The 27,917-nt window shown below is 29.2% G+C and overlaps 3 protein-coding genes across 6 annotated transcripts in view; 2 read left to right on the top strand and 1 right to left on the bottom strand.

The window, feature by feature from the left end:
* The first annotated feature begins 4,728 nt into the window (after positions 1-4,728).
* On the top strand, positions 4,729-15,990 carry LOC106684436 (dual specificity protein phosphatase 14). The gene is made up of 3 exons (XM_014426525.3): positions 4,729-4,837; positions 10,291-10,522; positions 13,482-15,990. The coding sequence occupies exons 1-3, from the start codon at positions 4,779-4,781 to the stop codon at positions 13,800-13,802; spliced, it is 612 nt and encodes a 203-aa protein (XP_014282011.1). The 5' UTR covers positions 4,729-4,778; the 3' UTR covers positions 13,803-15,990.
* A 143-nt stretch (positions 15,991-16,133) lies between these two features.
* LOC106684435 (rab-like protein 3) lies at positions 16,134-25,322 on the bottom strand. The gene is made up of 5 exons (XM_014426523.3): positions 25,094-25,322; positions 24,428-24,637; positions 21,965-22,110; positions 20,093-20,209; positions 16,134-16,689 (listed from the first exon to the last, which is right to left on the bottom strand). Exons 1-5 carry the CDS (start codon positions 25,137-25,139, stop codon positions 16,510-16,512), a joined length of 699 nt encoding a protein of 232 aa, XP_014282009.1. The 5' UTR covers positions 25,140-25,322; the 3' UTR covers positions 16,134-16,509.
* A 612-nt stretch (positions 25,323-25,934) lies between these two features.
* LOC106684434 (protein phosphatase 1 regulatory subunit 37) overlaps positions 25,935-27,917 on the top strand; it is a 47,898-nt gene continuing 45,915 nt past the window's right edge. For 3 of the 4 annotated variants that reach the window (XR_010844912.1, XR_001343701.3, XM_014426520.3), the window contains exons 1-2: positions 25,935-26,465; positions 27,648-27,745. Coding sequence is in view for 2 of the 4 variants with exons in the window: in XM_014426520.3 (XP_014282006.1) it covers positions 26,267-26,465; positions 27,648-27,745 (297 nt within the window). In the remaining 2 variants the exon portion in view is untranslated. Of the gene's footprint in view, positions 26,466-27,360; positions 27,433-27,647; positions 27,746-27,917 lie in introns of all 4 variants that reach the window. The other variant, XM_014426521.2, reaches the window with a different exon arrangement.

Genomic DNA, 27,917 nt, shown 5'->3' with positions numbered 1-27,917 from the left:
TGCTCATCATAATTATTATTACTTAATTTATTTTAAAAAATATACTCTTCTTTTTTACATTTATCTTTTTCACCTAATTTTTTTACGAAAATAATAAATGTAAGTCTAATAATTTGTATTTATATATGTTTCTCAAATGTTTGTTATAAAGAGGTATATACAAAAAATATATATTATAAATAAATATATTAAGCCTGCACAGTGTTGACTACAATCATTAGAAAAACAAAGATGGTGATCCTAGGATAATTAAGCATTATACCATCCTGACATAAATTGCTTTCATTTGTTATGTTTCAAGGACGCCAATATCACTTCCAAAAAAATATTTCAAATAATAACTAGTTTCAACGAGAGATTCCAGTGAACGTTTGACGTCACAAATTTTAAGTTTTTTATCCTTCATGTAAATCCTTTTCTGATGAAATATAAGTTAGACTGTGTTTAAATGATATAGTCTTCACTAGCATGGTCTTTTTATACTGTTAATGTGAGATGCAATACCTCTGGTTAGAAATGTCAGAAAAATACTATTTTTCTAATGTATCGAAATATTAATATTAAAAGTCAACCATGGAAAACCTGTAACTAAACAAAATTACTTCCATTCAAATTTATTAGGAAGTCCACGAATATATTATAAGAAAATCTTAATTGTTTACCTCCTTTTAATCAAATACACCAGAACTTAAATATGATCATTTTTAACTACATTAAAGATTTCTATGATAGATAATAGTAATAATAGATAATAAAATTAATAGAGACATAAATTTTCCAAGACTACAAACAGACGTATATATTTTAAGAGAGATTTTATTTATTTATTTTTAGTCTCTATTTTATGTTATTTTAGTATGAATGTGATCATTCATCACTATTACCTATTGCCCACAATTGTGTGACGTTTATAATATCTATCAATAAGTAACAAAACAAAAAAAAATGTGTTAGCAACAAATAAATATAATGGATTTTGTTCAAAATCAATAACCAACCGCTCAATAACAACGCATATAATTGATGCACTATCATTCTCCATCTTTGGTGAAATACATCGTCGCAGAGCTTTTTAAGAATGATATATCAACTGAATTTGAATTATATTATTTTCCTTGAGGACATTTCCTTCTCACTTTAAAGTTTTAATCATTAATTGTTAACTAGTTATAAAACATATAATGCTTTTTTTATTTTATACCAGATCGGCCTGGTATGAACCTTACATGGTTGATATAACCGTTATATTATATATAAATATATTTTAACAGTTGGTTATGAGGGGGTATAGTCTCCTACAAAAGACACCCCTAACTATATACAATGTTGTTATTAAAAGAAGAAAAAAAAAATAGATAAGAGTAATGCTTCTTAATAAAAGAGGAATGTAAAATTAATAACAAAAAATAATGATATTGGTACACTTAAATAAAACAAACAATTGCCCTCTAATAGTGAAAAGAAACGAGTTAATTTGAAAAAGGGACGAGAGAAGAAAATAGAAAAAATAATAATGAATACATAAAATGAGTAATAATAAAAAGTAAAATTGAGGTAGTGTGACTATGAATTAATTTTATATTTATTAAAGTTTATAACAGAATGTTCTGCAGCAGTCTGGGCTTCAGTCTTCGGGATATAATGCTTATTATGTCATTCCCTACCCCTGTCACAATGCAGAGGATGAGATTTCGTCTAAGTCTAAGGGTATCAGTTCCTTTTTTTGTATAAAATGCCAGCAATCTTTTTAGCACTATCTCAAGTATTGGTATAAAACCTAATTTGAATTTTAGATCGAACAAACCAATTACTATAACACTTTTTTACTAAGATTTTTTCGTACTCCATTCATAAAATGACCCTCCAATATATCCTCAGAAAGGACATTTTCGGGCTAAAATGGTGGATGAGGGCACCAGAAGGAAGCAGAAAACACTTTTTCTCCTTTGTTCCCTTCTTTAACCTCTTCACTCAATTCCAGGATTTAAAATGTGTGAGTATTTGTATTGACAGCCACTCCCTAAAATTCAACAAAATCAATAACGATAGGACTTAAATTTTTTATATTACATAGTTTCTTAATATTTCAATTCCTCTACGTGAATTCTCAACTTTGTTTTGTGTGTGTAGATTGTCTTAGGTGTAAAGATGAAAAATGTTCGATTGTCACTCCCTAGCCTCCATAGAAATTTTCAGAATGCTCTAGGGAGGGACCAGGATAGCTGTGGAAAGACAGATATTTCTTTTTCTTTTAATTTTCACTATTAGTACCCATTAACTTTAACAAATAGGATACTCAATTTTTTTTTTTTATTAGGACACTTTATGAAATTAATCATTCAAGGCATTCATTCATGCCTTTAAATACTCTTCATGAACTTGGTATATCTCCCACTCAAAATGAAGTGAAATAATAGTTCACATGAGTCTCTGCTTGCCAATTATTTTCTTTTCTTGAAGAAGTATTTTTCCGAACTAAGTTAGTTAACATTTTTTTTTAAAAAATAGTATAAACGCTTATATTAGTTCCTTTAGATCCTAATTAAACATATAATGTTGGTTTTCATGAGGTGTTAAAAAAATATTTGTATATGACATGGGATATTGTGGTCTATGAAATAGTGAGAATGCTACGAGTATTTTTAAGCAGAACAAGTTTTTTTGTTAGATTTTTAGGCTATGTTTTGTTGAAAATCGTTTAAGAATAAATTGTTAAGACTAATCAATACTCAATAAATATTTTATTTTAGAATTAATACGATAACTAGATTCTTTACTTCATTTTATCACTCCTTAGTCGTCTATGTTATTCCCTAGAATAAGATTTTTTTTTTTTAATCGATATCACTAAAACTATTAAATTAAGTGTGTGCCTGCTTCAGGCTATTATCTGGAATCATTCCAGGAAGACAATAAAACAAAGCAAATTCAAATTAAGCTACTTTAATTTTCAACAAATTTTGATAGCTAAGCATCAAATTTAGAGAATAATCCACATAGTAATTTATCTGGAATCCAAAATAGAGTAGATGACAAAATTAACTTAGCAATACCTATGAACATTCTCAGTGCGTTATAATTAAAATATAATTCATGCATCGATTTCAGAACATCCATTGGGCATCCATTAATAGTCCAAGATTACGTGGTGCTGGCCTCTACTGACAAACAAAATTATAGTACATTTCTTTGTTTTCGAAAATCTCACAATAAATTCTATTACTAAGTTTTCGGACTGAACAAAAAAAAATTGTATTCTACGTGCAAGATTTCTCGCATTGGATATATTTTTTCTCCTTGAAACATTCAAAGTATAAGCAATGTTAGGGAAAATTTTTTATTCGTACAAAAACTATTAATGAAGAAAATCTATTCAAAACCCATAATTGGTAAAGCTCATATGTCAGTAAATTTATACTGAACTATTAGTGTACTCCCACAATCCATATACGTGCCCATATTTTAGGTGGGCTATGGATTTTTCGTTGAAACGCGCGGACCTTGCATGTAAGTTAGTTGCTAAAAGGTTTGAGAAGGGACACCTGTGAAGCATATTTGGACTGTAGTCAAGTACAACTCGGTAATCCACAATATATATACAAGATTGAAATCTGTAGGCTGTAGCTGTAAAAAAATGGTTCGAGGGTATACTCCATACACGATTGAAACTAGAATGCTGGCAGTTTTGAAAAAGAAAACTCGGACAGACGTGACCTCCATGTAAGTGGGCAATAACCGATTAGAAACATGTAGAAAATCTCGCGGACTTGGCCTGTCTAAAATATCTTTTCATGTATCTCCAAAGAGTAGATTAGTGGAAAAAATCGAATTCGGATTTTCCCTTTCATTTGACACCTCGTTCATATAAATCCAAAATACCTGAGAACCGGAAAAGGGATTTATAACACTAAATTACACAGAATGTTTCAGGGTTAAGTGTCCTAACTGAAATATGAATTAATGACCTCAAAAAAAGAAAAAAATCCCTATGATTCCTTTAGTTATAATAAATAAATTAATCTGGTTCCAACTACTTTTTTTAACGCAATGTAAACATTAATATTCATATTAAATGTTGCTCAAAGTGATATACTCGAGTATTAAGATTTTTCTTTCATCTTTCATCCACTGCAGCAGAGGCCGAACGGCGCTGGATATGTTTTGGATTCGCAAGTTTAAAGTTTCTTCGTAAAGAACTAAACCCATTGACCGAGCCTGTATAAACCTTCTGTTTCATATTACTTGAAACTAAAAACTTTGCTGTGTCAGATCTGGAGAGCGTGATAATAACACGTTTCCAATGCCATTCTGCTATCGCTGCTGTAGAAGAAAGATACCGAGTATAGATTAATACTCAAGGTAGTCAGTAGTGAATATTAATGTTTACATTTCATTAATAAAGTAATTGGAACACTTATTAATTTATTTATTTTAACCTAAATAATTTATGAAAAATAAAATTATTATAAGTGAATATCTCTTTGACAATATGCTAAGACATGTACCCTTAAAGGAAGTTTTTATTGTTTTGAGATCTTTAGTTCATATTTTCGTTTAGGACACTAAACCCTGATACACCGTATAAACGATTCCAAATAGTCATTTATTTTTTTTAATATGTCGTTGTGTTAATGTAATTGGGATACATTATTTCCTTGGGGATGAGCTAACTATAGAAGGGATGACTGTAGCATAGGATGGAATGCGCTGGCAGGTAGCCCGTGGATGTTTACCCCGCCACAGTCACTAGTGGCCTAGCCCTCCGACCGGACGCGTCCATGTCGCCCAACAGCTTTCTTGTCTCCTCCGACGAGCGAGAGCGATCTCCCTCTAAATTGTAAGTCATCCACAAAATAAAAGTTATATTAATTATTAGAAAATATAAATATTGGTCCATTATAAATTTATTTTATTTTAAAAGTTGAATTGACAACTGTGTGAATCATAACTATTATACTAAATACAACTTTTGGAGAAATACAGGACCATCCAACCATTTAACCAGGTCCTCAGGCACATTAAGATATGGGGCCCTCCAGATTAAAACAATTTTTTTTTTACAACTTTGAGTTATGAAAATGAGAATTTTGAATGTTTGTTGAAATCTTTTGAAAATTATCTATTTAGCAAAGCAATAATTTTTTTTCTAGACAGCTGCTATAATACGGTCTATAGAAATATTTATTGTTTCTCCTTTTTTAATTTTATCTTAGCTTTAATACTCGCTCCACTAAACTAAGATTAATGGCCTAAGTAGGCCTAACCGATGGGAAAAACCCTAGTATTTATCTGGATAGAAATAAATTTCAATTTGATTCCAGTTACTTCTGTAAGCTCTATACTTTGAAAAAACCTGACAATTTAATTCACAGTATTTTAATTCGCCCAGCCTTCACTACACTGAGAGAGAAATATTTATACAAATATGTATCAACAGTTGACGACCTGAGGCAGCAATTTGTAAATGTATTAAGTTTTTCTGAGCCAGGTCATCAAAATAAAGTGAATAATATTTTCCTATTTTTTATTAATATCGGTAAAGTAAGGAAACTGTTCAACTAATTGTCTCATTGCCTAATTTTTTTATTTATTTTTAAATTTCTTTTTACTTAATTTATTTTAATTCGTTAATAATTAACCATTAGTTTAATAACTCTGAAGCTTTGAAAATATTTCAATTTACTTTTGATTCATCTGGAAAAATTTTTTTTCTCTGTTATAAAATGTGTTAATTATCACTAATTTATTGACAGTTTATTTTTCCCTTTGTACTTTTATAGTTTCTACTGTACATTTAATAATATTTCAGTTTGCATAAATTATGGCAGAAATATAAAAATAAAACTGTTTACTAACATGTTCATTCTGCACATAACTATTTATTCAATGCTAAATATTTATAGAATCAATATTGAAAATAATTTTATTTATATTATATTATAATTTTAGGCTAAGTGAATAAAAAAATAATCATAACTTAGTAAAATTGGTGGGTGGTATATCTCCTTAAGTTAATCATCATATCCTTTCATAGTTTATATTCATCCGCTTTGTATCAGTACTAAATATGTGGGATAGTTAATTATTTGAAATAAACAAATTTAAAGGCACTTTATACGAAGCTTTTTTTTTTTAAATTCTGCATTTAAATCCTGTCAGACTATTTCAGTATGGATGAGACCTAGTTGATATTAAATATTATTTAATTTTACCTCGGTATACCGAATTTAATCAAAATCGTTAGAGTCGTTTTTGAGAAAATTAAAAAAAAAATCCATTCTATGAAGTAGCGTTTCTGGTCTGTCGATTTTATCGAAAAAGTTGTAGTTTCCAGGCATATACTCGCCTTGGAAAAAAATTCTTAATTAATCAGTTTCTATTTAGTAATTCCGTGTTAAATCAACCTTAGAGTAATATCAATGAAATAAAAAAAAGAGAAATCAAATCAATATAATCATACATTTTAATCAAGCTAACAAGGAAACTAAAATCCGAACTAAACAATAAATTTAAAAATAATTAACATCACGAAAAACAAGATTTAATCTTAGAAATGCCTAATTATACGCATAAATATTGTTTGTACGGAGTAAACTATATTTCACTGGGAGACAAGTCGTCCTCACTGTTTAAACTCAGGCCAACATTTTTCACTTGGTTGGCACTGATAATGAACCTATCTTAATCAACACCTCGTTACTTAAACCAATTTGAGGTAAAATACTACTCATTTCTTCAAATATATTTTTACTCTTTTTATATTTCTTTCCATGATCGACCAAAATTATAGTAAAAAAAAAAATAGCTCAATTTTTTTTTAATTTATTATTGTAATTTACAACTGTATAATGAAATACAATAAATAAATGTGATAATGTAACAATTAGAACACATAATATATCTTGTAAAGGAACCGCCCAATATTGGCACTTCTAACACTATTCCAGGAAGTGCTATTAGAAGATATCTTAGTTGATCTTCTTTCCAGACGTATCGACGTGTTATCAGTAATATTTTGGGATGGAAGGTTAAGAACTTGTGGGTTTGTGTGGGTAAGGATTTTGGAATCAAAGGGGGTATATCTTTATGGATAAGTTTTTTTTTTTTTATGTAATCCCTAGCATTAATGATATTCGATTACAAGAATTGCATTTAGGTGGAATTTGATGGTTTTGTTGGAGTCCCAAAGCTCAATTCCGTTGCTCTAATTAGGTCTGGTAAGCATGGTGTATATGAGTGTTTTGACCCCGAGAGCAAATAAGTTTGTATACGATAGACAAATTCTTACAGGCTCTGAATGGTCCAATGCCCTGAAATTGAATATAAATTATGCACCCCTACGTGAAGTCCCATTTGTCAGCGGACAGGATAGAGAAGTTGGGTCCCTCTGTCGCAAATGCAACAGAGAACCTAAAACATCAGCACATGTGCTGGGGAAATGCCCCGATAAATCCCTCCTCATAACACTCCAACATCATAGAGTGAAGTACGAGTTAATGAAACTCCTAAAAGAAAGAGATTTTGGCTGCTTCGACGAGGTCTACTGTGTAGATACGGATGGATCAACAAGATATGCGGATACTGTTGCTTTCCCTAAGAAGGAGAAGTCGGCAATCATTCTGGATCCCACCGTGAGATATTAAAATAACGACCTTGATCAGGCAAATAAAGTAGATAGGGAAAAGAAGGAAATCGACGATAAATGCACCCCTTTCCTTAAGGAGAAGTTCCAAGAGGGCTTCGGAGAACGAGACTTCATCGTGAGAGGTCTCTGGTTCGGAGCCCGTGGAACGATACCCAGCACTACTAGGAGCTTCATGGAGGAACTCGGGGTCGATGTCCAGGACGTGGCCAGGATAACAGAAAATATAATACTCGAGTCCCTGGGAATCATCCACCACCACATGCATGGAAATTATTGAGTAATGCAGTCATCCAGGGGAAGGATGACATGCATACATTGCATATGTGCATGCAATATTTGTTATTTTATTATTTTTGTATACATTTTTAATATTTTAATATTTATTCTATATTTATAGCATATTAATTTCAACTTAGTTTGTTGATTTTTTTCTTATTTATATTTGTTACTTAAGTATCTTTCATATATCTTCTCATATCTCTATCACTATTTTATCCATTACTCTGTTAAAGGCACATTGGGCTAAAACCAAAATATGAAAAGGAAAAAGATGGGAAGGAAAAGAAAAAAAAGAGAGAAAGGGGAATGGATGGAAAAATGGAAAGGGGAAACTGAAGGAGAAAAAGGGAAAAAAGTAATAAAAAAAATAAAAGATAAAAGAAGGGAAGAGATGAAACAAAACAAAAAAAATCATGTTCTTATATTATATATTACCAATGTTTATAATTATTATAGTATACCTAGGCTTACTTATCGTAAGATCAAAAATATCGTCTGATTAGACTAAAATAAGTATGCTGTGTGACTAGCACCCCAATGAAGTTGGTCAGCACTACTTCCTCCTTCCTGGACCACTGTCAAGAACTGTTGTAACCGGAATCCAGAAGCATTTTCTTCTTGTTGCTAATCTTGTATCGAGATTCCACTTAAGTCTCTAATTAAGATAGAGTCTTTAACTCGCGGATCTTTTCAACAGGAGTTAGTAGGACATTAAAAAAAGGATACTGTAAGGCAGGATCATGGTTGTTACGACGAACATTAAAAGTGATCTGGTGAGATTTATTTCAATTCTCCAGTTATGAAACCATCCTTCAATGCATGTTATATGTGACTACAGTTGGGTCATGGACGTTCCGTGAGTCCAAATAACTTGGACTCCCAAAATGATCTGTAAGTGTAAACACCAACTCAAAAACGAAACAAATTACATATTTAAATTTCTGGGATGTTACAGCAAGTCTTTCGATAAAATCGACTGACCGGAAGTGACACTTTATTCAATTGATTTTGATTAAAGTCGGTATATCAATGTAAAGCTAAATGTTCTGATATTAAACAGTATCAAACATCTTATCCTCATTGGAATAGTTTGACAGAGCTTCAATGCCGCATTTTCAAAATGGTTTCTTTGTCAGTACCTTTAAGTTTGTATGTTTGGAATAATCGACCATTTCACATTTTTGCTTGTAATGAAAAATAGATAAATATAAACTATGCAAGGATTTGATAGTTAACTTAAGAAGATAAGAGGAAAAATATTTTTTCTTCATTGAAAACAAATTTTTGGAAGTAACAATGGTACGAGCGCATTCTCAGTGCATTTTTCTGTTTCGCCAGTCTAAATGATGTTTCCATGTCAGTTATATTAAATAGTTAGTTTTTTTTTTTTAACTTAACTTGGCGTATACAGGAGCCTTTCAGTTGACACCATCACTAACTCCAAAAAATTGTTTTTAATTGTTATATTTCTGTCATCATTTGAAAAAGAATTTTTTTTAAATTTTGCAAAGAGAAATATTATTAAAATTACTTTTCTGAAAACCATTGAAATTGAAGTTTATCGATCTGTCAACTGAGAGGCTCGTTGTAATTTTTACGAGAAAGTATTACCACAGTGAGTAACATAGAAATTTCCGTTCTGCGAGCAAGGATTAATTAATTATATATTAATAATTAAATTATTTATGTTTTTTAAGATTTTTCTAAATCATACTCAGGGAATTTAATTGGAAATAATTTGTATTGCAAGGCAAAGATGAAAAATCGTTATGAAAACTTGGGTACATACCTAGATTTTCCTATGACCTCTTATATTACAATAAACTGAGCAGTGGCCAATTCGCCTATTTCTTCAAGCAATAAAACATTCTATTACGAGTTACTTTCAGCTGTTATTGTTCAGAATCGCAGTTGTGTCACTCTTTATAAAGTAAGAAAATGACCCTTTAGTTATTGCAAGCTTTACCACCTGAGCCCGCGCTGGGTGGGTCCCCTTACTCCTGTGGTCCCAACTGAAATTAATTAAAGTAGTGGTGGGTATCTTCGAGGTTAGACACCGGTAATTTGTGTCGGGGTTATCAGCAGCACTGCTCTACAGTGACGTTTTGGGTAGAGGTGAAACAAATAAAATTTAACGATTTACAAAGGTATGGAAATCACCACACCTTTTTTATGTAAACTGAAATTTTCAAGATGAATTAAAAAGAAACAAATCATATGAACTCGGTATTGGAAGCCAAAGGAGAAATTTCCGACTTTTTTTTATTTTATTGTATAATAATAAAACTTTATTTGAACTGTTCAGTTAACTAATATTGAAATTTATTATTTAAATTAATTTGACGAATGTATGTTAACTTGAACAGATTTTCGGTGGCCGAGATCGAACCTAGCTGCTTGTACCTCTGTGGTGCCTCCGTTATCAGAGAGAGGATGCTTACGGAGCTGGGTATCACCTGTGTCATCTCCGCCTGTCCGGAACTTCCAGAGCTGCCCCTACCAAGCACCGTGAACCAGTGCAACAGGTTGGATATCCGGGATGTCCCCACAGCCAACATAGCAGCACATCTTTCCTCTGTGGCCGACCTCATCGCTAAGGTCAGTAAATCACAGTAATTAAAAAATTTTTTATCCGTTTCCTCCTACTTCTCAAGTATATAATCATATTTCATGATCAGGTGGATTTAATTGTGTCCACTATGGACAAAATAAAATAAAAAATTATTTTTGTTTTCTTCATTATAAATCGTAACAACAAAAAAAATCTCAGTTTTTTAGCGTTAATTTACAAGAGTTTATTTTTCAATGATATAATTGCAATTTTCGGTAAGCATACAAACAACATAATGGGACTATTTAATTTTGTAATCAACAACTCTTCTCTTTTTTACTTTAAGATTCAGCATGCTAAATCTTAAACTAAACTGGAAAGACTTAAGGCAGTTCCCAAACGTTAATCAATTTTTATTGATAAAACCTCTGGATAAATAAAACAAATACAAATAAAAACAACTTTAGCGACTTCAAATAACACATTGAAAAAGAGAAGAAACAAATTCATAATAAACCAACCGATGAAGTAAACATAGTAATAATAGGAAAAGTTACAGTGCAGCGTTTATCATATCTGCCCCCGACAGCGCTCGTGGTCGTCTACATTCTACACAGGTAGCCAAAAACTAATAATGTCCATTTAGTCTGTTTAACCAATGTTCAGAACAAATTGCTCTCTGTTTCATAAACGATTATTGGTGAGCGTCACACTCTCTTAATAAATTAATTTGACTAACTTGGTTTTATTAGAATATTCTTGAGGAAGATAACTGTGGGATAATCCACAATAGTCTATTCCATAATATGGTCGAGACATTACAAATATAAGGCATTGAACGACTAATTTGTTAAAATGACCTTCTTAAATTAGCTGTAATGCACTAGGGCAAAAAATGCGCTTTATAGCCTGGCAGTTCACCAACATATTTCAGAATGAATGAGTATTTTATTTTCTGAATGAGATGTTCTAAATTGTATAAATGATAACAAAAAAATGAGTTATAAGGATTATTAACTATTAGTCGGACGATGTATGCTATAGATTCAAAACTTGTTCGATATTTATTTACCTTTACCTGGGTCAATTTCAACTGTTCGTATTGTACGATTTTTCAAGTTGTTGATATGTATAAAAGGAAAACAAAAAAAAATATCCTTTAATTGGATTGCTTACAAAAATAAATTTTATTGTCTTCGTTTGCTATTTTTGATAATAGTAGATATTCTGTGGTCATAATTTACATCTGGGGCAAAGAAGTCCTCAACAACTCGTATATCACAAGATACATTGCCCATTTCGGGTCAATTCACTGAAAAAATATTTATTTATTATACAATGCATAGCCCGTTTCGGGTCATTTCCTTCCTATTACTATTTTCCTTATCATGTAATAACTATATTACTTTTCAAGTCTATTCGTCTAAATAATTGTTCATTGAACAATTTCTACTGCAGGAAATTTTAAGCTATATTTCAAACTTTTTTTATTTTAGTATTTTCTATAATGAACATTTTTAGGTTCAATTTTTTTTTTAATTTCAAATATTTCTGATTTGGTTTTGTTAATGGTTGAATATGGGGGATATTTTTTCTTTTTTAATATCTTGAAAATCCAAAATTTGTTTTTCATTTATTTTATTGGTTTATTATCTTGAAGAGTTCAGGATGTTGTTAATATTAGATTAGGACCTCTTATGTCAAAAGAAGAGCAATTTTATAGCAAAATTTCTGTCTAATTGCAATATTTCCTTTGGATCAATTAAATTTGGCTAATTGAACCTAAAACTTTAATGTTCATAACAGCAAGGAAAACCTATATTTTCATTCTTTCTTAAATCATATGTTGATAATTGGAAGGCTGGATTTAATTTTACCATCTTGCTAACATATGTTTATCACCAGACATGTATGGTTTTCACCTCTATAATTTGGATCATAACATTGGAATAACTTACTAAGTTTACTAAAAATAAAATAATAATTCTAAGATGAGAATCAATTGGTAAAAATTTATTTTTAGAGTACCTCGAAGAGTTTTTAAGGCAAACTAGTAACAGGATATTTAATAGAAAATAAGAAAAAATTGTCCAGGCATTGTTGTTAAAAAATATTGATCAATGTTCAATTACACAAAACTGGAGAAAATTAAAATTGAAAGATGTTATATAAAAATAGCACCCTTCAAAGCTTTGACTTAGACCATAAAACAAATTTCAATGAATGGACATAACATTCAATTTTTATTTTTTACATATGTTACTATACTATATTTATAGCTCATTTATGATTCACTATCCCTAAAATTTATTATTAAAAATAATGCAATTATTTGTTTATCACTTTATTTATATAAAAACAAAATTGCTTAAAGCAAGATTGGTAATCAACATCAGAGAGAACACATGAATGTATCGATTGAGCAACAATGAGAACTTACATGACCTTTTAAGCTAACTAAGCCTTTTAATAAAAAAAACAATATATTCAGTCAATTTGTATCAGGATTGTATATCATAGTATAAATGTAAACATTACATTGATTTCACCAAAAACAAAACTTGAAATATGATATTAGATCTAGTTGAACATACATAAAAACGGATGAAAATAGTTAATATTAAATTAAGTTAAAATACTAGAGTTATTTATTATGTTATGTTCAATAAATGCATAAGTCAATTGCAATATAAATCAGTTTCAAAAAGTTACTGAATCTAAAATGGTGATTTTCAGATTCATCTAGTAACTTTCCCAAAGTAAAACTAATATATATCTTTTACTTTATTTTGTTATTATACTTCTTAGGCAGAAATTATAACAAATTTTTTTTTGTAAACTAGACAATTTTTTTGTCAAGTTATTTGACAAAAAATTGCTTCCAAAACCTAAAGGTACCTAAACCTCTATAATGAAAATAGCATTTAAAACTTGCAGAAACTGACATCCTTATTTAACAAACTGTAAATTTCAAACAATCATTAAAATACATAATTTTATTTATAGGTAAAAGAAGAAGGAGGTCGAACATTGGTACATTGTGTAGCTGGAGTTAGTAGATCTGCATCCCTTTGCATTGGATATCTCATCAAGTCAAAAGGAATGTCTTTAGAAGAAGCTTACAACCACGTCCTTTCATGCAGACCCTGTATCAGACCAAACAACGGATTCTTCGAGCAACTTATAGAGTTTGAAAAGAAATTAAAAGGTTCTAACAGTGTAACAATGGTTTACAATGAAGCTGCAAAAGCTACCATCCCCAATGTTTATGAATCAGACTATGAAAATACAATAAGGTATATTAATCGTGCAATCGGGATAAAGTAATAGAAATTAATAATTATTTTAAAAATTAATATTTTCTTATGATCTGATGATTTTTAGACAATAAGATGTTTAGGTAAAAGAAATATTGGAAAAACTAAAAAATAATTAGATGCAGATGTGAAAGGTATAACTTCCAGCACACAATACATACAAAATTAAAATAACTACATCCACCACTGGAACGATCATCATTGATTATTACAGTCAAATACTTTTTTTGAGCAATTTCAAAGGTTTTGTTAACACTAAACATCAATACGTTTGTTTGATACTTAAATCCAAGGAAGGAATACAGTTAGGGCCTAAATAAATACCGACCTATCCCATCCTTAAATAGATCAATATCAATGTCTCAAGTTTATCTTAACAAAACATTATAATTCTAGACATACTAATAATATTTCTGTCCAACAAATCTAAATAGATTTTAAAAATAGTAAATGAAAATATTTGTTTTCTAAGTCGCTGGTATTGAATTGTAGTATCAATATTTTACTAACCTCTGTTTATTTATAACAATTTCATACTAATCCATTTTATTCTATAAAAAAACTACTAAAGAATAAAAAATAATGATAATAGTTCCGTCCTGTAAATAAGTAAATTCCAGAAGTTAACATATTAATTGTAGGAAATAGCCTAAAATAATTCAACTTGTTTTTACTTTATATCCCTTTAAAAAGACTGATACTTTATCAATTAACTAATTTCATAAATTAGTTATAATATTAGGTTTAACAAATAATAATATGAGGGAAAACACATTTTTATGATTCTTAACAGCTTAATAGTCATAAAAACCGTAGGTAAAAGTTAGTAGCATTCTCTAAAGATTTAAATTCTGTAGGCTCCCAGGAATCAGATTTATTGCAATATTTTGTAGTTATGACCCTAACCACTAGGCTACTAAGTCTTTCTGTATCATTATGAGAAATAGTTAATTTTGACTAACAATGAAATAAGAAAGAACTCAATTAGAACCAAAAAATAAAGAACATAATATTGCTTCCTCCATTCCTAATTAAAATGGGATTTATAATCACAAATATCATTTAATAATTGAAAGAAAATATTTTAAATTAAAACAAAATATATTACCAGTGCAGTAGATAGAAAAACATTCCACAGTCCTAGGTATCAATGACTCATAAAACAAACCAACTCAATTAAATACTATAATTTTGCAAATTTAGCAATAATTAATTTAATTAAATATTATTTGTTTATTGAATTTTAATTGAACTTAGGTTACTAACACTTCCATATTCATGAAGAAAACTGGAAGGACCTCTTCTTCCCAGAACTAACTACTTAAGGGAAATAAAAAAATCCAGTATTTCCTTACAAAAATAAAAATAAGATACATGTGAATCATTTTCAATATTTTCACAATAAGAGTAATTTACAGATACTTTATTGAAAATGATTAGTTATGGGGAAGTTTTCCAACTATAAAATCCTAAATCTAAGTATTATAAGCTAAACCATTCTACATCAAATATTTTACACTGATATTTAATATTAAACACATCTCTGTCACAATAAAAAAATTTCAAATTAAAATATTTTATCTCTTAATTAATGCAAACAATCCAAGGAAAGCATTAAACTTTAGCTAAAATATTTAAAGTAGTAGTTTTTTAGTTTTTCTAACTTATATCAAATTTCTCTCATCATGCACCTGCATGATGCATACATATGTATGTGAGTGTTTTAGGTACATATAAAATATCACAGCAACTAGGAGTTATTTTTATTTATGATTTTGTAAAGTAATTGTATTATTTAATTATATTTATTGTTATTTTTTCAACTAATTTCAAGTTAAATGAAAGAATCAAAGGGGAAGCAAAATAATAAAAGTCATTATGGATTAATTTAAAGTATTTTACACCATTGTGCCCCTCATGTGTGTTAAATTAAGAAATCCTTATAAGCAAATAAAAGAAATATCACAATAAACTATAAAAATATCAAAAATAGTTCCATAACTATATAATTCAAAAATTTATATTAAAAATATAGAATTATATATATATATATGAAAGAATGTACTCATCACTAGATTCTAAAATGTTATGATTAAAAATCAAGTAAATTTGTAATATGGTAAGTTGCAAGTAATTCATCAATAAATATAAGTTTGTGATACTAAGATTATTTTATACTAAAATTTAAACTGTATTATAAATGCATTCCATACTTTAATTTATAAGTTGTATAATATCACTTAAGAGTAAAAGAAAAATTTACTAATATTTTTGTATGTGGTGTGCAACAGTATTTTTTGAAATATGTTTTTAATGTAGTTCTTTTAAAAATAAACTAAAATTCATAATATAATAAAATTCTGTTTTATTATATAATATGGTACAAAAATATGCCTCCTACCACACCTTACCTAATCCTCGAGTTACTGGTAGTAACCACTTCTACCAATTCTAGAACTTGTAAACATGCAATTTTCATTAAGACAGACAAAGCATTTCTTTTTTAAAATAAGAATTCTTTACTTGAAACATTTAACCAAGCTTTAGTCTCAATAATAGCAATGCAATTTATAACAATGATATTCTTTCATAACTCACGAGTAAGATCCATAATAAATATTAAGTTTGTTAGATTTTTTATTCTTAAATTTCCCTGGTAACATAAATAAATATTTTATTATATAACTTTTAAATACATTATGACTTAAAAACTATAATTAATCAGTCATGTATAATTTTGGACTCATTGGAGAAGAGAAAGGACGTCTTTTATCAAAACTTGATGGACTCATTCCATCATGTCTGTGAAAACGCATTTCAATCACTTTATCAAAAAATCTACTTAATTTAACAGAAGCACTGCTACCAGGTGTTAATGATCTACCATCTCTGCAATCCTAAAAAAAAAAACAAATAAAAGAATAAAATAAAATATAAAATTATATTAATTAACCATAAAAATTTTTTAACAGATGAGTTTTAATATGGAATACTTTTTTATTTTCATAAAGACAATAATTGGCTGAGGCTCATTAAGAGATGTTAGCAGTTTATGTTGTTGATTGTTTAACAGAACTAAAAGATGACCAACGTTCTGGTCGACCTTCTGAAGCTAATGATAACAAAATTAAAGCCAATAACACAGTCAAATCATCATAAAACTTTGTGAGATAGCTATAACTACACAAATTATAACAGGTGATGAAAAATGGGTCATTAACAAAAACGTTAATCAAAAAAGATGCATTATCAACTCAGATGTTTACGACCAACAGCTTATGAAATTAGAGGAAGCAATTAAAGAGTATTGCCAAAGGAATCGTGTTCCACTATGACAATGCGAGGGCTCACACATCTTTAAAAACATATACTAAATTATTGAAGCATGGATAGGAAGTGAGGTATGCCTCCATACAGCCCTGACCTTAGGCCATTGGATTCTCATTTATTTCAAAGTTTATAAAACTTTGAAAGGCAAAAATTTCAGTAATAATAACGATCACAAATCCATGAAGATGTAGTCGTTTGTGTTTTTTCTGGAGAATTATTTTGTGAGGTAGATTAACGAGGTACGATATAACAAGATATCCTAAGGCACAATGGGTATCAACACCCACCAGCAGTGATCTGATCACCTCAGTTCCTCAAATCCTAGTTACCCAAGCTGGTTAAGGCCTTACTGAACTTGATATGAGTGTAATCGTCAAGCAGCAAGCCCTGAACTCCAGGAAAAAGCAAGATGGTGAGTCTATTAAACAAAGTTAATTGAGTTCAAGAAAATAGCAAAATATTGTAATTTTATGTGTGACCAGTGTAAAGTTTCCACACATTAGGAAACAGTTTATAAGTGGCCTCAGGAACAAAGCCATTTAAGCTAGCAAGAAGGCATACCTCACTCAGGGCAAGGAGAATTGGGTCCAGGTAGTGAATAAATGGTGAACTCAAAAGACACTGTTACAGGTGTCTCTCAGGTTATTATGTGGCAGACAACTATCTGTTAATGACAGCAACCTGTTTCTCATGTAATAGTGTGGGACACATAACTAAGGCCTGGTAGAGAATGCAGGAATAACAAAGGAGAGAGAGAGAGAGAGGATACTAAGTTGGGAAAGTATCCATAGACCGATTAAAATTTGAATCGCTTCCTGAAGTGTCTCAAAAATATAAGTGAATTTTCATTAAATGTCTTCTTAATGACAAACCAGCAACTCTTTTATATGAGATAGGGTCAACGGTCTTCATAACATCTGAGAATGGCAGAATCTTAGATAAAATAAAAAGGGATTTTTCGGTAGTATTCAGGGATGAAATTTCTGGTTTCACAGAACACATTTAGCACAAGGAAGGGACACAACCAGTTTTTCAAACCCCCATTAAGAGTTCTACTATATGCATTTATGGAAAAGGTTAAAAAGAATATAGATCTCTAGGAAATGGAAATATTGATTACAAAAACTAACTATTGTTAATGGGGAACACTAGCAGTGCCAATATGGAAGTCAGCCAGTGCTTTTAATTCCTGAACAAACTGCAAAATAACTTTTACAATCCCTAGGGTGGAAAATATCTTGGCAGGGAAAAGGAATAGGAAAAATCTTCAAAACCCAAGTCATAAAGGCATGCTATTTTGAGCATTGCTAGGGATGGAAAAATCTCAAAAATCAGGTAATCTCAAGCACCTAAGGAGTATATCTCATTAATAGACTGGTGTTTGGTGTTAAGGTGCCACCAGCTATAGGGTAAAGTAGAATTTCATGGATCTTGAAGGATATTAATAATAATTACGGATATATAATATATGATTGTATCATCATGGAGAACATCAGAAAATAAGGACCGTGCAGGAATAGTAGACTGGAAACTCAGAATAAATTTTAAGAAATGTATTTTGAAAGGGAAGTTGTCTATATCGGATATCAAACCTTAGAAAATGGAATCAGAAAATTACCAGCTGTTAGAAATAAAATATTAGCTGGAAATATAGTAACTGAAATTATTCTAGATTCTGATCACCTTCAGTGACACGTCTCAAGGTATGAACTTTTATTGTTTCTGTATAGTCCTAAAAGTTCCCTCTCTTTTCAGGAAGGTATTGCATTATTCATATGGGGTTGCATTTTTTCCTCTGAAAGGAACTAAAAGCTTACTATAACAAAAGCACATAGGAGTGATCAATATATTCTTTTTAAATACAGATGGGCATTGAACCAGACCAGTTTAAAAACTAAATTATTTATTAAAGAAATGATATTTATTAATATTCCAAGTATAAACATAAGATACAGCCATTGGTGTAGGATACATAAAAAAATACAATGTTTGCCAAATGTTCTCTTTAGAAATTTATGCATTCTTAGAGTTGACCACTAGAAACAAAAGGCATACAAATTAACAGCTATGCTGGGTTGTTCACCAATTCATTTTAAACAAAATATAATGCCCTGCTTGCAGTATGGAGTCAAAGACCATCACTGCTGTCCCAACAACAATTTACAGGCTTTCAACCAAAAAACTCTTACTCGTGTAAGCAACTTGGTAAATGTAGTGTTCAGAGTACATATATATTTTTCATAACATTTTTTTTTATGTTATATTTATACATGGAAACTTAATTTCAAACTAAACAAGTCTATTTTAAAATTGTTTCACTACCCCATCAAATACATTAAATGCTCTCACACTTTCATCCATTGAATATGAAATTTACTCTGCTAAAGATATAAACTACAAATAGGAAAGAGTTGCCTTTTCTTGGAAATTTTAATGCACTGAATGGCTTTTATTTTTTTTTTAAAATCTAATAAAAGATTATATCACTTTAAATCCTTGACTACACTAAATGAATCTGTAAACAATAGCAAATATTTTCTTAAACTTTGCAGTTTTTAATTTAATTACAACTTATCTTGTATTTTTTAATATAATTACAAGCTCCTAAATTACTTAAACAGGAAATGAAGAAAAAACATTAATGATTTTACAACAATGTATCCGTGACATCAATCTTTGATTGTTAATGTATTTAAACATCAATTTGTCAAAATTGTTTTGGACATAACTAGTTATGGTTGATAGGACTAAGCAAAGGTGTCAAAGTGGACTGCAGTGAAAAGTTTAGAGATCCTCAATACTATTGCAATTTTTATCCTTCCTTTTGTTAGATAAACCCAAATATAAAAGAAAAGACATGATACAGGGTTCTCTTGATTTATAATTATTAGAAAACAAATCAAAATCAAATAAACTTAGTAAGCTAAAGCTATTACAAACATGATAAGAATAGATAATGACTATTCTTACGAGATAAAGTTTATCCGCACCCCAATCCTGAGCAATATCACCACCGCCTTTATCAATACCATTTACCCTCTTCTCACCAGCTAAGTCAAGTTTTGTTCCAATAAATATCATGGGAATCTACAACAAATCATGCTTTTAAAGAATCTGAAAATAATAATTCAAGGAGTTTAAATAGAAAAAGTTTTAAATAATATAAAAAATAATAGTTTTTAAAAACTGATAACAAAATATTCAAAACAATAAAAATAACTCAGTTCACAAAGTAAATAATCAGGATTAAACTTAAAGTATGTTTTATTGAAACTAATGTTTTAACTTAAGAAGGTGGGACATCATTAGAAGAGAGATACAAGAGATAATATATGATTTTTTTTTATAATTAATGACAAAAATTGAAGTAATAAGAGGAATGAAATCAAAGGGAAAATAAGGGATACATATCTTATATCTGATGACAACCTACATGCTTCAGTTAAAACATTGGCATATAGAATAAAAACACACAAGAGTAACTACTCCGTGATAACAGTACAGTTGACTAACCACCATCAACAGTTGAATCATCCATTGAAATAACATATGTTACAATTTTAAAATTGTCCTAATAATTTCTGACTCCTATATCGTTTTATTAATTATGTCCTTTGTATCACACACATACAACAAAATTAAGATATTATAGCAATATTATCATTGAATCATAAACTACAGCTTTCTTAAAACAATAGTATAATGTACTAAATAAGATAAAAATAATGTAAAAAAAAATTATAACCTAAATGATAATATTATTATATTATCATTTAAAAAATTAGAGATGCTAATCTCATCCCAATATTGTAGTTGACAACATTCCTGAAGGGTGGATATTCTGTATCCATTGAAAATGTCTTTACAATAATATACTGAGCCGGTAGCATTAATACGGAAAGAGAGAAACATTTTATAATAAAAAGTGTCCTGCCTAACTTTATTGAGTTCCCATATACACAGAAAATTGCAGTGAAATAATTGTTTTTTAAAACTTATGATATACAGGTATAGTATGATTGAAATTAATTTAAAATACAATGTAATAATATATAATTTTTTACTTTCACTTACCTATATATGGAATATATAGTAAAGGAAAGTATTGCAATCATGAAAAATTTCCAATTTGAGTTTTCAACAGAAATACAAGTTTTGAGGTAGTTTTTATGATATTCACATATGAATATAAATTTGGCAAATGAAAATTTGTCCGAACAACTATAAATCAAATTTATTTTAGCAAATTTCATGAAAACTACTATTCCTATGAAAATAAACATCATAAACTACCTTATAGCTCATTAAACCAGGTTTAATTTGAGTGTTAATAGACATCTGTACGTCACATTGTTTCTGAGATATAGATTTCTCAAAATATATTAACTAACTATTGACATTTCAGCACGTTCCATGCAACATTTTTATGAAGTGTTGCTTTTTAAAAAGCTATATCTCGAGAACTATTGAACGTAAACAGCTCTATTAGGGCGTACATTTTAGCAAATTTACTTTACTTTAAATGATGCTCTCTTAGATTTTCTATTGTGTTCGTAGTTGTAAAGATATAGTGCTCCGAATAAAAAATTTATTATTTTGAAACAGCTACCATTTTTTATTCCCCTTATCTATACTTGGCAGACTCATAAATTTTGATTAGTAATTATACATAGTTTTCAATTAAGTAATCAAAAATTAGGGTGAAATAACTGCCTTTTTTCTCCACTTGGGCTCTTGTACTAACTGCAGTACTTCTCATATGTTTGTCACAGACAACCCAGATGAGAGTCCACCCTGAAAATTGGTTCCATCAATACCAAGAATAATTACAAATAAAATTACCATTGTGGAACCAGCAAACTGCTCGTTATCATATTCATCATAGACTTGTTTACTTTTCCCACCTTCTTTGTTCAAAACTTCAGCCAACCAATGTTTTAAATTTTGCTGTGATTTTCTATTTGTCAAATCATGAACAAATATAATACCTGGAATAAAAAATTAACAAAGTACAAAACAAGAAAGATAAGTAATGTAAAAAATTTCAAATATTTTTCTTTTTAAACTTCATTAATTTATAGTGCTTTGAATTGATAGTTTTTCCAATTGTTGAGATTTTATCGGAAAAAATAATCAGGACACAGACATTTTTATTTGAGTTTTGACTCAAACATGTGGATCAACATCACAACTTAAGTTGACACAAAGATTATGAGAGTATAAGATGAGAGTTCTAAAATAAAATTGACAAAACAAGCAATGCAAATTGAAAAAACAATTTCACAATTGCAATACTTTCCCTTAATAAGTATCCCATATATAGAGGAAAGAAAGATAAAATATATATGAAAACATTAAAATAAAATAAAAATTATAATTATTATTTTCTACATTAATAGTTATATAGAAAGTACTTAATTTCAGTCATAACCATAAGAAAATGGAATGTTTAGGTTTACGAATCTCTTAAAAATAGCAGATAATCAAAAAATTTTAAAAGTGGATTTTAAGAGAAAAAATTGAAAATTACTTTTCAAGTTGTTAATATTTTTTTTATTTAAAAAAAAAAAGAGAAAAAAAGAATAAATATAAAATGCAGGTGTATATAATACAAAATTATTTCATAAACATTTTCTTAATTTTTATAAAAACTTAATAATTACCACTAGGACAGTTTACTAGTTATGGGTAGAATCATTTCTTCGAGTTCTCTATACCCAGTATTCATTTCATATTTATCATTTTGATTAGAGTTTCATAATTATAACTTTTTTTTTTTCAGATCATAGAGTAAAATAAGAGAAAAATTATGGTAGTTTAATAAGGCTTAAGATATGTCAGTAGGTTGATGTAATTGATAAGTATTGATTCTGAAATGAGAAGTTTTTTATGGCTAGGGACAGTAGCAAGAATTATTTATCTCATATTTTCTCCTTATACTTTCATTTATTACTTTATATTTAATGTTTACTCATCCATCTTTTATATTTTCATTTGTATTTTATATTCATCTGTTCCTTCCACCTTGTATAACATTTATTTCTTAGTAATAAATGCTTTTATTAAATAAACTAACACACCTATTCAATTTTCTATATATATTTTTTTAACTAGATTATAATTATTGTATTCATTATTTTTATTTTATTCCAATTTTGTATTTTATCCATATATTTTATTCCCCTTATTATGTATACTATCATTTTATATCTACCTATATTTAATATTTACTAATATTATCTTTACTTTAACATTATTTTATATGTTTTTATTTTCAAATGAAATGAATTCGTTAAACCGCTACTTCCGCCTTAAACTCATTTTTGTGTTTACTTACATTCAGAAATGTGTGTCCTATTTTGTTCATTATTTACCTTTTTCCTTAACTTATATTCTTGTTTCCCTTTCTATCTTTTAGTGTTACTTTATTTTTATATTTCTTTTTCATCTAACTTTTTATTTTTTATGATTTCTGTTTTCATTAATCATCTAATGCCTTTTTGTAATTCTTGTTTATTTATACTTTTCACTATAAATCTTAATTTTATTTTATTTAATTTACATTGTTCATTTTTATATCAATTTTCATGTATTTTAAATTATATTTAGCCACATTTTAGTTTACTTATATTTCATGTTATATATTCTTCTTTGTTACATTATTTTAGTTTTTTGTATCTTTTTAGCCCAGCAACGTTGGACGAAATGGTGGTTCATATTAAATAGTTTAATTACTATTTGAGTTTTTTTCTTTACCACACCCAAACCATCTTCCTTTTATATATTATTTTACAGTCAATCTTATTTTATCTAAACAGTCAATGATCTTCCAATATTTAATTTCTTTCGTTCCTTATTAGAGACATATCAATAATGGGGTTATTAAGACCTGATAGTTAATATCATACATATTTTTCCATTTAGTAACCAGACTCCTACTTTATACCACGTCAAACTATGAGGACTGTGGATTTCTCAAACAGCAACCGCCGTTTTCCATACACAGAATATGCATTAGCACCAAATAGGCAACCAGTGCCCTAACTGCTAACCTACCTCACTATTAAATAGGTTTCGAAAAAGTAATATAAACTAAAATTTTATCTTTCGTTTATTTTAAAATTCAACCTTTCGCTTTGAACAACCCTGATGAAGCCCTGCAAAGTGGGGCAAAACGTCGGACATTAAAATAGTTATAAACTATTTGTTCTTTTTTTGACCGTACCCCCTGACCATCTTCTCATACTTAAGTTTTACGGTCAACTATATATACATATATAAAAAATTTCAAATATATGACATTACCATGAACTGAATTATAGAAAACACTCCTTGTGTTCCTATGGTTACTACTACCACCAATGTCCCACAGTTCTATAAAATAACTTTTCTGATGTTGTGTTCCTTCTCTGAATTCATGTAATTTAACTTCAACAGAACATCCAACTGTCCATGTTGGACTGTGGATGGGCTCATTGTGTGCAATCAAATGGGTTAAACAAGATTTTCCTACACCTGAAATTAATAAGTTATACGTTCCCAGATCAAAAAAGCTAATTAAGTTAAGTAGGACAATACTAATTGATATATTCATTTATACATCAAATTATTTAAGAGAAATTAAACAAGTTTATTCCAAAGGTAAAATAGATACCAAATTTAAACATGACTTTTTTTTCATAACATGACATGAGAAATAAATATTAGGTCACATAGTAATAAACAAACATTATATTGAATCGTTCATTTACTTAAAAAACTAAAGATCAGAATGCTAAGGATATAACTATAGAAACACACGAATTAAATTTTTTATACAATAGATATATAAAGAACACATAATCTAAATTATATAAAAGAAAAAGTTCATCATGTAAAAATGTATCCAGCCCAAAAGATTTACATGTTATTAAAAACAAAACAAAAGTATGAGTGAAATCATTCTGACGAGGATTCATTCAATTAACGTACCCGAATCGCCAACTATCAAAACTTTAACTTTATCGATAGCTGCCATAATACTCTTTAAAATTTATACATTAATAAACTAGAAGAAGTAAGGATAATCTCTGTCCAATACCCTTATCTCTCTACTAAACATAACTTCTTAAACAAGGAACACGCATTTGTCATCACTACAAACAAAACCGATTCTGACTCGCCACATAACCTGACAGGATTTAAATGGAGTAGGACTTCCACAATCTGTAGAACCAAAACTTCTGTTTTCTGTATAGACACAGCTATAAATTGCGTGACTATTATAGCATTTACAACTTGAAAATATCCTAAACAGTTTTAATGGAATTAAACCGCCAGGTTTTTAAGACGGGTTTATTTACAATAGTTAAATTTAAAACTCCAATATGGGCAAGTTTGATTAATTTAAAACAACCCTTAATGGGTAGTTCTAGAAACAGGAATTTCGCATATCTCAAAGTAAATCAAACTTATGCATCTAAAATTATAAGGTTGTATATAACTTCAGGAGAAATTTGGGTGGGTATTGAATTTAAATGGAGTATGGGGCAATATTAATCTTGAATGGGACATTTGATATTTGTTATCAAAAATATGTGATATTATCAAAAATATGTCAAATTATCAGTAGTTATACTGATAATTTGACATATTTTTGACAAAATAAAGAGAATGGGTTCCAAGCGCAGTTCCATTTTGATATTCATTTATGTATCGACGAGAAAGACTTGTTTCAGAGCTCAAGGAATATTAGACTACTAATATTCCATTTACGTTATTAAAAATTAAAAAAAAAAAAGTAGGAGTGAAGAAATCATAGTCATCGATATGGAGTCACCATATCCACGTAAATTTCTAATTACCAGCTTATCTAGAGCAATAATGGAATTGGTGCTATATTCGACCAGGCCTAAATAATACATTTCTATGAATCAGTTCGTGTTTTGATTGATAAGATGCATCAGCTGTTTCATACTGTGTTGATCAGATGTTTGCTATTAAAACATGGCCGATAGGTAGAAAGTCTCAGGGTAGACCGCGGTATCTGAGGAGTTATGAAATGCTTGAAGGAGCTGGAGTGCAGCAGGGGCCACCCCGATGGAAAAAGAGTTCCATAATTTCGTTTCGTTCATGAATTTAATTTAACTATGAAATGCTCCCATTATGGCTAATACCGATTCCACTACTAATTGTGGTAAAGATGTAAGAGATTCGACCTTGGTGCGAAATTCCTTGTCGTCTTGTCTTCGTGACAGTAATAAATCACCAAAGAGACAACTAACCAACAGGAGTGTCTCTTTTCCTGAAAATGACAATCAAATAGTCACAGGCTATTTGGAGCCTGTCAACCCTTGGGAATATGGTATGTGTTACTGAAATTGATAGAACTAACTAACCCCTTGGTTTGCTTGTTTTATTCAACACAAATTAGGTCAAGTCTTATAATAACTTTTCATTTGTGCTAAATATCGGTAGTCACAAACAAAGATCTTTTATCATTAAAGATTTGTCATCTCCAATTCTGACCAATAACTTTTGTTATTTACGTTTAGAATTTACCAATTGATTAAAAGAATAAACTGAATATTATAAAGTTTATTTAAACCAAACCATCAGTTCTTGGCTTCCTATCTACTGGTTGTTAAATTTTCATTATAAGTTTATTCACTTAGTAAAAAAAATTAGTATATTATAAGTATCATAATAAATAAATGATTCTGTGCAATAATACATGGTGCGTTCACAGTTCATGAAGAGATATCAATTGTAATTATATACCCTCTAGTTCAATTTTTCAATTCCAACCTAAAAACATTCTTGATTTACCCCACAAGGTTATACTTAACTTCTGTGTTTTGGTTAATATTGTTTGTAATTATTTTTTAACTTATATTTTGATGCCCATTGATAAAAACAGATATTTCTGCTGATTATAAAATCATATCCATTTTTCAATAATTTATTGCTTTCGAATCCATAATTTCCTGATACATGATTTCTATTAATAATATATCGGTTTAGGAAGGTTAATGCCCTTGGTATATAAATAGTTTTTGAACATCATAATTGTTTGTTTTCTTAGTCCATTAAAAGTTCTGGAAGTCCTCTAAAATACCCTTTTAAAAAAATTATTTTCCTTCTTATGAAGGTTTATTTGAAAATCATTCCAATTATATACATGTTAAAAAAAAAATTAGGAACTGAAATTTTTATTTTTATTTCCATTTCCTCATCTATTAATTCGTGTGTTATATCAGGATTGCCAAGTTTGGAATCGGAGCCCAAGAATGGTTTTTAACGATTAGATATATCATGATGGATGCTTATAGGTAATCATGCTTTATAACTTTATTAAGATACTTATTTGACAGGTAAACAGATATTCATTGAGTGTTAGTGGACAGAAGAGCCAAGAGTGACGGAGCTCGTTCTGGCTCTCATTAGTTAGATGGTTTTATGTAGAATTTGTTTATGTTCTCCAACTGTTAGTCAACATTTAGTTTTCAGATTCCCTGAATAGGTGCCTTTTTTTTTTTTTTTCTAGCTGAAAGTACAAATAAAGAGACTGTATTAGTTAATTATCTGAGATCATGTGAGAAACATGGAACAAAGCCGATTCAGACCGTGATAGATCAGCTTGAGGTAAGTTAAAATTCAAATTACTTTTAAATTAGATATAAATATTAATTGGCAGTATAATTTGCCTGATAATTTTTCTTAAAATTTTTATTCCATGCAAGAAAAATTATATATCATGTCTATCATTGTGTAAAAAAAAAGATCTATTGAATGCAGAATTCAAACATTGAACATT

This window comes from Halyomorpha halys, unplaced genomic scaffold (assembly GCF_000696795.3).
Source record: "Halyomorpha halys isolate HHAL.00 unplaced genomic scaffold, Hhal_1.1 Scaffold582.1, whole genome shotgun sequence".
NCBI lineage: Eukaryota > Metazoa > Arthropoda > Insecta > Hemiptera > Pentatomidae > Halyomorpha > Halyomorpha halys.
Note: the sequence above shows the minus strand (reverse complement) of the source record. Positions and strands in the feature narration are given on the sequence as shown.

Excerpts from the sequence above, each read along its gene's own strand:
- LOC106684435 (XM_014426523.3), bottom strand. The coding sequence starts at position 25,139 with ATGGCAGCTATCGATAAAGTTAAAGTTTTGATAGTTGGCGATTCGG. Across the intron at positions 24,638-25,093 it reads TTTGATAGTTGGCGATTCGG|GTGTAGGAAAATCTTGTTTA; the intron begins GTACGTTAATTG and ends TATTAATTTCAG. Across the intron at positions 20,210-21,964 it reads AGTTTGCTGGTTCCACAATG|ATTCCCATGATATTTATTGG; the intron begins GTAATTTTATTT and ends GATTTGTTGTAG.
- LOC106684436 (XM_014426525.3), top strand. The coding sequence starts at position 4,779 with ATGTCGCCCAACAGCTTTCTTGTCTCCTCCGACGAGCGAGAGCGATCT. Across the intron at positions 4,838-10,290 it reads GAGCGATCTCCCTCTAAATT|ATTTTCGGTGGCCGAGATCG; the intron begins GTAAGTCATCCA and ends TAACTTGAACAG. Across the intron at positions 10,523-13,481 it reads TGGCCGACCTCATCGCTAAG|GTAAAAGAAGAAGGAGGTCG; the intron begins GTCAGTAAATCA and ends TTTTATTTATAG.